Source organism: Pinus tabuliformis, chromosome 6, assembly GCF_031772625.1.
Source record: "Pinus tabuliformis cultivar Carrire ecotype Pingquan chromosome 6, CPIR1, whole genome shotgun sequence".
Lineage (NCBI taxonomy): Eukaryota > Viridiplantae > Streptophyta > Pinopsida > Pinales > Pinaceae > Pinus > Pinus tabuliformis.
Genome location: NC_142292.1, coordinates 1,700,167,626 through 1,700,177,638, shown reverse-complemented (window position 1 = coordinate 1,700,177,638; position 10,013 = coordinate 1,700,167,626). Strand labels below are relative to the sequence as shown.

General features: G+C 42.5%; 1 protein-coding gene across 1 annotated transcript; it reads left to right on the top strand.

Annotated features, from left to right (window-relative positions):
* Positions 1-5,136: 5,136 nt before the first annotated feature.
* Positions 5,137-6,441, top strand: LOC149265533 (uncharacterized). Its single transcript, XM_089404590.1, has one exon. It carries the CDS (start codon positions 5,137-5,139, stop codon positions 6,439-6,441), a length of 1,305 nt encoding a protein of 434 aa, XP_089260716.1.
* The last annotated feature ends 3,572 nt before the right edge of the window (positions 6,442-10,013 follow it).

Here is a 10,013-nt window from a genome sequence, read left to right as displayed (position 1 = left end):
CTCTTGCATGCACGTAACAGAAATCCTCAGTATTTAACCAGAATGCCATACAGTAGCCGAACTTACGAAAGCCACACCCAGCAGGCAGGAACCCCAGCGCAGACGAAAAATCGCACAGACTGCAGAGCTAAACAACCAAGGAACAATACCCGAGCAGGCAGGAACTCCACCGCAGACGAAAAATCGCACAAAGTGCAAAGCTAAACAAGCAACTAACAATACCAATCCAAAGGCCGCGAAGACAATAAAACCCAAAGGTTGCGAAGACACTAAAACCCAAGCCGAACTTTCCAGCATGTCGAGGAGCAACAGCTGGCCGCCGACGAGACCACCATAGCGCATGCCAACCACAGCTAAGACAAACCCTCAGTATTCAACCAGAATGCCATTAACTTATAATGCTCAAATAACCATGGACACTTGCATGCACGTAAGACAAAACCTTAGTATTCAACCAGAAGACAAACCCTCAGTATTCACAATAATAATCCAAATGCCATTAACTTATAATGCAGTAGCCGAACTTAACCTCTAAACAATACAACTAAGAATCATAGCTTCATGCAGACATTTACCGCAGGAACTCTACCGCAGACCAAACATCGCACAGACTGCAGAGCTAAACAAGCAAGTAACAATACCAACCTGATTGCTGCGAAGACAGTAAAACACAAGCCGGACATTCCAGCATCTCGAGGACGGACACCTGGCCGCCGATCAGACCACCAGACCGCATGCAACCACGTGCCATTCGGCTCGAACCATGCGAAGCGCGTAATAAGACCCCCAACCCTTTCCGCCCCGTAAACCTTAGTTCGACTTAGGAAATATGCCAAATATTTGCAAAAATCGCGTCCATCAACCCATGGACAAACCCTCAGTATTCAACCAGAATGCCATTAACTTATAATGCTCAAATAACCATGGACACTTGCATGCACGTAAGACAAAACCTCAGTATTCAACCAGAAGACAAATCCTCAGTATTCACAATAATAATCGAAATGCCATTAACTTATAATGCAGTAGCCGAACTTAACCTCTAAACAATACAACTAAGAATCATAGCTTCACGCAGACATTTACCCAAATTTGCATAAAACCCATGCAGCTAAGACAAACCCTCAGTATTCAACCAGAATTCCATTAACTTATAATGCTCAAATAACCATGGACTCTTGCATGCAGCTAACACAACAGGCAGGAACCGCATTGTGTTTTCACCGCAGACAATAGAACAAATAGAAAGGAAAAATCGCACAGACCGCGCAGCTAAACAACCAAGTAATCATAATAACCCAAAGGCCGCGAACAGGGTAAAACCCAAATAGCAATGGACTCTTGCATGCAGGTAACAGAAACCCTGAGTATTTAACCAGAATGCCATACAGTAGCCGAACTTACCAAAGTCACACCGAGCAGACAGGAACCCCACCGCAGACGAAAAATCACACAGACTGCAGAGCTAAACAAGCAACTAATAATACCCAAGCAGGCAGGAACTTCACCGCAGACGAAAAATCGCACAGACTGCAGAGCTAAACAAGCAAGTAACAATACCAACCCAAAGGCCACAAAGACAGTAAAAACCAAAGGCCGCGAAGACAGTAAAACCCAAGCCGAACTTTCCAGCATGTCGAGCAGGAACAGCTGGCCGCCGATCAGACCACCATAGCGCATGCCGACCACAGCTAAGACAAACCCTCAATATTCAACCAGAATGCCATTAACTTATAATGTTCAACTAACCATGGACTCTTGCATGCACGTAAGAGAAACCCTCAGTATCTAACCAGAAGACAAACCCTCAGTATTCAACCAGAATGCCATCGACTCTTGCATGTAGGCCACACAGTAGCCGAACTCACCAAAGCCACACCGAGCAGGCAGGAACTCCACTGCAGACGAAAAATCGCACAGACTGCAAGCAACAATACCCGGGCAGGCAGGAACTCTACCGCAGACCAAACATCGCACAGACTGCAGAGCTACACAAGCAAGTAACAATACCAACCCAAATGCCGCGAAGACAGTAAAACACACCCCGAACGTTCCAGCATCTCGAGGACGGACACCTGGCCGCCGATCACACCACCAGACCGCATGCAACCACGTGCCCCTCACACACGCCACGTGCCATTCGCCTCGAACCATGCGAAGCGCGTAATAAGACCCCCAACCCTTTCCGCACCGTAAACCTTAATTCGACTTAGGAAAAACGCCAAATATTTCCAAATATCGCCGCGGTCAACCCAAAGTCAGCGATCTATCGATCGCTTATAGTCCCCGGCAGGGACTAATAAAATAAGATGAGATAATAAAGTTTACATGGCAGTGCATTTAAACTCAAATTTCCACTACTTACCTACCACGTCCAGCCAACGGTCCATATTGTGTTTTAGCCTTTCCCCTCACCGCTTAAATTGGGTTTCAGCTTTTTAATGCAGTGACTTATTGCTTTTTGGCTTTTTAATCCAACGGATGAGGATTTTCACTGAATGACTTCCAGAGGCTTATTGCTTTTTGGCTTTTTATCCAACGGCTGAAGATTTTCGCTGAACCGCTTCCACTCTCATGGAAACATCTCACCGATGACCTCTTACCCTATGGTAATATGAGTCAAATTTTTATTTGAAAAGTTTTCCGTTAGAGTTTATTAGGTCATAACTTATTTATAATATTTATGCAAATCATTAATGAATTAAATATTTATATGTTCTCATATTAACTTATTTATAATATTTATGTAAATCATTAATAATTAAATATTTATATTGTCTCATGGATAAAATGTTTTTTGGGTTTTTTAAGATGTTAAATTTATTTGTTGAATTTAAGTTTTTGCGATCCATATCAAGTTTTTGAGAAGATTTTTTCGGGGAGATCACATTATAATATTTTTGTAAGAATGGTTCATGGTCAGGACAAGTTGAAGAATCAGATCATGGTTGTATGTTAAATAGGGAGAGCAGATCTTATTTGACTAGGAAACGGCTACATTGCACTGGGTAATTTGACTGAACAACGGTTAAATTTGACTGGCCAATCTAATTGGGCTGAGGGAAAGGAACAGGAAAATAATAATTTTTTTATTTATTTTATACCAAAATTTTGTTATATTTATTACCAAAGTTTAAATAAAGGTAAAGTTTGTATTTAATAATCAAGAGTATGAAACAATTAGTTATTAATAGGCATTTTTCCTAATTATAATTATATAAATAAATGGTTAGTTAATTAATATGTAAGTTAGTTTTTGTTATATTTATTTCCAAAAAATGTAGTTGTTTGAAATAATTACCAAGACCAATAAAACAAACATCTTAATCTAATATGAAAAACCATATAAATATTTTTTCTTTGATAATTAAAATCATAATATGGAAGGGAATTGAGGAGAACGGGAACGGAGCAACTAGGGTTTCTGCAACTCGTCCTAGGGTTTCTGCAGCCCCTGCTACGGTAGGCTCCACTGACATAGCTCAGCCTTGACAGAACCTGGGCGGATCTGAGGTCTCGGTGTCCTGCCATAGTGCGAAGGAACATGCAGCCCCCTCAGGGGGAGGGCGATGCGCCTCCCCCAAAAAACGATAGCCAAAAGCAGCGGATTGAAGACACTGACAAGGAGGACAGGCAGAATGAGGACAATACGAACAACAGTAAGCAACAGGACAGTGAACAAACTCAGAAAGACAAAACCAAAGCAAGTTCATCCACATGTAGACCAGTGGCCACTCACAGGCCAAAAGTGGAATTTCCCAGTCACCGAATCAATGCCAGAATACAGTTTATGAGGGATCATGCGTTGATTGGCAAGTTTATTGGAATATGGCCAACTGAGAAAGCGCTAAGGAGCTGGATAAATGCCAAATGGAATCCAAAGGGCCACATCACTCTGCATCTAGGGCCGAAGGGGTTTTTTACGGTTGTTTTTAACTGCTTGGAAGATCGCAACAGGATTCTGGATGGGGGTCCTTACTTCTTCAATTTCGCAGGTCTATATCTCAAAGGGTGGGTTGAACGCTTCAATCTAGATAAGGAAGACCTTAGCTATGCTCCTGTCTGGATAAGGCTATATTCGCTCCCTTGGGAATACTGGGAAGAGAACTCCCTCCAGGAGATTGGAAATGCTCTGGGCGAATTCATCAAGGTAGCAGAGGAAACAAAATTATGCAGATACACATCATATGCCCGGATCTGCGTCTACATGGACCTCAAGCAAGCCCTGCCAGATACGGTAAGTCTCTTCCATGAAGATGTTGAATGGATACAGCTGATAGATTATGAGCATGTACCGTTTAGATGCAGGAAATGCCATGACCTAGGACACCTCTACAGAGATTGTCCTCTGAACAGGAAACCCCCTCCTCAAATGGACTCAGACAATCCGGCGTCTGACGAATTTACCAAAGTGGTAAACCGCAGAAGAGGGCATAAGAAATCGACAGCCAACACCAAGACCAATCAAGCTAACTTGTCAAAACCTTCAACGAGCAACAGCTTTGCTGCTCTGGCCAGTGATGATGTGCAAGATTCTGATAACATACCTCTAAATGACAAGGAAACTAGCAAAGAGCAGCCGGATGGGATTTCACCGCAGCCAGGGGAAAACTTATTCAACAAATCAACCCATCACTCCCAAACCAAAACCCAGGCCTGGAGCTTTCAAGGAATGGAAGTCGATAATCCTGAACCCAGTACAAAGGCAGTGAAGGAAAGAGAGGAAGACTATCAAGAACCCCAGATCATGGAGGAAGACCCTGAAAATATTGATATTGGTGAACTGGATATTCTAGGACTCGAGCAAGCATGCAAGACAGGAAACTTTGACAAAATACCAGATCGGCAAGTGGACAACCTGGTGGAGGTCCTCAATCGCGCACAAAAGAAGTACTCTCTAGGAGTCCAGATCGGCAGTCAATGGGATGGAAAGTTCATCACCAAAGACAACAAGAAACGAGGAAGAAAAACCACCCTCGAAAGAACTATCAAGATAGGCGAAGTGCTAGTTGAGTCAGGTAGATATGCCAAGCTGACCAAGTACTTCAATGTTAATCCCAACCCTTCTCAATGAAGCTGATATCATGGAATATTAGGGGGCTCAATAGCCCAAGGAAAGGCAGACTTCTAAAAAACATGCTCATGCAGGAAAAACCAAATATACTCTTTTTGCAAGAAACAAAATGTAACTCGACAGTCTTGGAAAAAATAGCAGCGAAAGCCTGGCCAGGAGGGCTAGTAACAGTTGTTGATGCTCAAGGGGCGTCGGGAGGACTGGCAGTTCTCTGGGATGCACGAGTAATTCAACTTGACAATATACATGCAAACAAGAACTTCATCCAAGCAATATTTCATATAATTGGCACCAATACCCACGGCCATATGACTAATGTGTATTTCCCTCAGGAAACCATACACAAAGCTGAAATCTTGGATACCTTATCGAAGCTTAACTCAAACAGGCTATACCCGCTTTGGATATCTGGAGGTGATTTTAATATGATAGCAAGAATGGAGGAAAAGCAGGGAGGCAGAAGCAGGAGCAACAGAGATGGGAACATACTAAAGGACTTTATTCAAAACAACTGGCTGGTAGATCTACCTTCAAATAATGGCATGTTCACATGGAACAACAAAAGAGATGGACCGCAACAAATAGCTTCACGTCTCGATAGATTTCTAATATCAGACAATGCAACTCACCTGGGTGGGGAATTCATTGCTTCCATCCTTCCAGTATCAGGCTCTGATCACTGGCCAATAGCTCTCCAATGGAACCGTCCAGGCAACAGTATCAGGCGTCCCTTCCGGTTTGAGGCTTTTTGGTTAACTCATCCGGATTTCAATGAATTTGTTAGATCAACCTGGCTCAAGTTTAATCCCTCTAATGGTACTAAGATGTCTATATTCCAACGGAAACTAAAGCACCTTAAAGGAGAAATTAAACACTGGAATCATACCACTTTTGGCAATATTTTCAAAGCACAGGCAGCCCTCAATCAAGAAATGAAGAATGTTCAGCAAAGGATCATTATAGAAGGACGCTCCGAGGAACTAGTAAAGCAGGAACAAACTCTCGAATCCCAAATCCTAGATAGAGCACAACAGGAGGAAACTCTTTGGAGGCAGAAATCGAGGGTCAAATGGCTAAAGGATGGGGAAAAGAATACAAAATTCTTTCACAAGACCACAGTGCAGCGCAGAATGAATAATTACATTTCCCACATCAAAAACGAGCAGGGAGACAAAATTGAGACGCACGAAGGCATTGAAGATGAGTTTCTCAGATACTTCAAACAAGCTCATCAAGAACCCAGCATAGATAGAACGTCTGCTATTAACAAAGTTCTAAGGAACATTCCCAAACTAATTACAGAAGAGCATAATCTTCTTCTCCTTAAGCCCACAAGCCTGCAGGAAGTCGAAAATGCTGTGCATTAGTTGAAAGTAGGGAAAGCACCGGGTCCGGATGGATTCACCTCCAACTTTTTTCATCACTTTTGGGATCTAATCAAATTGGAAGTATGGCAAGTTGTTGAAGAATCACACACTTTACGATGGATGTACCCAGGGCTGAATGCAACCTTCATTGCTTTAATCCCCAAGGCAGAGGAATCCAATACTCCAGACAAGTACAGACCGATTGCTCTCTGCAACATCATTTACAAGATTGTCTCAAAAGTTATAGCTACCAGACTGAAACCTCTGCTCCCTCTCATTATTTCGCTCGAGCAATCTGGTTATGTAGAAGGTCGACAGATAACGGATGGTATTATTTTAACTCATGAAATAATCCACTCTTTGAAGCAATCAAAAAAACCAGGTATGTTGCTTAAAATTGATTTGTCTAAAGCTTTTGATAGCTTAAGCTGGGTTTACATTCAAAAAATCTTAACTGCCTTTGGCTTTGCCCCTTCCTGGGTTAGATGGATTGTAAATCTTTTGTCTTCCTCGTTCTTTTCTGTGCTTATCAATGGTATCCCTTTGCCCACGTTCCGTCCTTCCAGGGGTATCAGGCAGGGAGATCCCCTTTCACCTTTTCTTTTTGTTATTATGGCAAAAGGACTAGGTCGAAGCATTAAATCTGCTCTGCTCTCCCAGCGTCTCAAAGGCCTATCTTTTTGCAATTCTCCTACCTATTCCCACCAGCAATTCGTGGACGATAACATGCTTTTTGGTCACCCCTCTGTTCAAGAAGCTCGCCTTCTCAAAGCCCTCCTAACGAACTTCTCTGAAGCTTCAGGAGCCCTTATTAATCGAGTCAAATCTCAAATTTTTTTCTTTAATACCCCTGCCCCCACCCAAAGAGCCATAGCCCGTATTCTTGGTTTTACCATAGCGTCTCTTCCCTCTAAATACCTGGGAGCTCCCTTAATAGCCTCGGCCCTCAAGCATTCCTCTTGGAAAGACCTGTTAGAAAAGCTAGAAGCGAGGCTCTTCCTCTGGACTCACAGAGCTCTTAACATGGCCAGCAGACTTGTTCTCATTAAAGTTGTTCTTCACTCCATGCCCCTGTATCTTTTCTCAATTCTAGCAGCTCCTAAATGGGTTCTCAAGGATATAAAGAATCTTCAACGCAACTTCTTATGGGGCAGTTCAGGCCCTAATCGAAAGTGGGCTCTAGTCAAATGGGACAATGTTTGTCTTCCGAAGAAGGCTGGTGGTATTGGGCTAAGAGATCCAGGGCACAGTAATAAGGTAATGGGAGCTAAAATTTGGTGGAGATGGCTCTCAAATCCTAACACCCCCTGGGCCTCCCTATGGACAGCAAAATATGCGAACAATAGCCCTATTGAAGAAAGAATTCGAATGTCAAAAGTAAGCACGGACTCTGTAATTTGGAATTCGGCCATTCAACATAGGGATCTAATACAACATCATAGCTTCTGGGAAGTTAAGAATGGCAACAAAGCAAGGTTCTGGGAAGACTCCTGGAAGCAGCTACCAAAGATCAAGGACATTCTCTCTAACCTCCCCCTACCAGAGCAAGATATGAATCAGCTAGATAAGGTTAATAAGTTCTGGGACCCTTCTTCCACACAAGGATACAGACGATGGATGGAGGCCAAACAAATTCTGTTGCATGGCTCTGAGCAAACTCAGCTCTCTCTCTCCTCAGAATTACAAAAGCGGAAAATCCTCTCCTCAGAAGGAACGGACATTCTCAGATGGGGATATGAAGAGAAAGGCACTTTCACCACAAGGGAAGCGTATAAGGTAATTATCAAGGAAAGGATAATCAAAGATACCTTATGGGATAAAATATGGAATTCCTCTAACTGGCCGAAGGTGTCTACATTTCTGTGGCTCCTCTGTCACAATAAAATTCTCACATGGGATAACCTCAGAAAAAGGAGCTTCTCTGGCCCATCTATATGTCTTAACTGCAAGCAAGCAGAGGAATCAGCTTTACATCTAATGCAAACTTGTCAAATAGGACAGAAGCTGTGGGAAAAGGTTACCTTCTGATGCCAAAAGGAAGGCAGAGTGCATGGGGATATTAAAGCTACTATTCATAATTGGAGTCAAGATCCATATCAAAGCAAACTCCTAAACACACTTTGGTAGCTTATTCCCGGTCTAATGATGTGGAACATCTGGAAGGAGCGAAATCGAAGAGTTTTCAAGGATCAATCAATGTCTATAGAGCAGATATGGACTAGATTACACCAGAACATTAAAGAAACTCTATCTATTAAGGCCTGGTCCCAAGAAGATTTTCCATCACTACCGCAGGAACAATCTGTCTGGGCCAACTGGAAAATACATTTAAATCAAAAGCCTACTCTTAAAGACAATCCTACTAAGAGTAACCAAAGCCCAACAAAATGGACTCCGCCGCCCAGCAACATGTTTCAACTCAACTTCGACGGAGCTTCAAAGGGTAATCCAGGAAAAGCAGGGTATGGGGGAGTCTTCAGGGATCATCATGGCATTCCTTTACTAATCTTTCTTGGCTCAAAAGGTTGGGACTCCAACAACTCAGCGGAACTGGAAGGATTATGGCGAGGTCTCACCCTTGCTCAGGACAAAAGTTTTTTTCCGCTTATCATCGAAGGGGATTCGCAAATCATCATAAACATGGTTACAAAACTAATGCAGGGTTCCCCCATACATAAGGTCAGTAGCATTTGGAGAATGGCTCAAAGGCTCAAGCTAATAGACAAATGGCTTTCTCAACACCAAGCAATTTCTTTCAAACACACTAAGCGGGAAGGAAATAAGCTGGCTGATTTTCTTGCTAATATAGGAGTGGAAAGTGGGGTAGATTTCTTTATAGGTTCAATCTCCAACATAGCCTCAGAGGATCAACTCTCAGATTTCCATAACATCGTGAAGAATGATATGAATCAGGAGGATGAAACACACCCGGATGCGGGTGTTACTGCTGCGCATTTATGAGGATTTACTCCTCGCAGGCAGCTGTCCCTGCACCTGGCTCGCGGACGCAGATCACTTAATCCCATGGCATGCGATATCAATTTGACAGGGTACAGAATAATGGTCGCACAGTTAGTATTCAATGCGCGCTTTGCTCGAGAAACTAGATTATGTTAGGCCAAATTTTAGTGACCTAAAGGCGCAGTGATCACTGATAGTGGCATATTGTTGAGCTACAGAACGGAAGGCAAAGGACTTGTTATATGTGTCCAAGGTACGTGGACTGAGAGGACTTTGGATGCGCACCAACATAAGTATGTCAATTGTACTTTCTTCAAGGTAGATTGGTCATCATAGTTGTTGATACCAAGCCCTAGTTGTTGTCTTGTATCGGGGTTAATTGTAAGGGTCATGATCCCTGGTACAAGATCCCTAAGATTGTTGTATTATAGTTCTGTAATATAACAAGTGTTTAGATAAAAATCTTGCCTTGTGAACTAGTTGATTCACTGTTGTGTATTTTCTATTATGCAAAGTAGAAGTGTTGTGGCATTTGCATGTTTGTGATTGTGATTTTAGACTCAAACCAGATTATATATATATATATATATATATATATATATATATATATA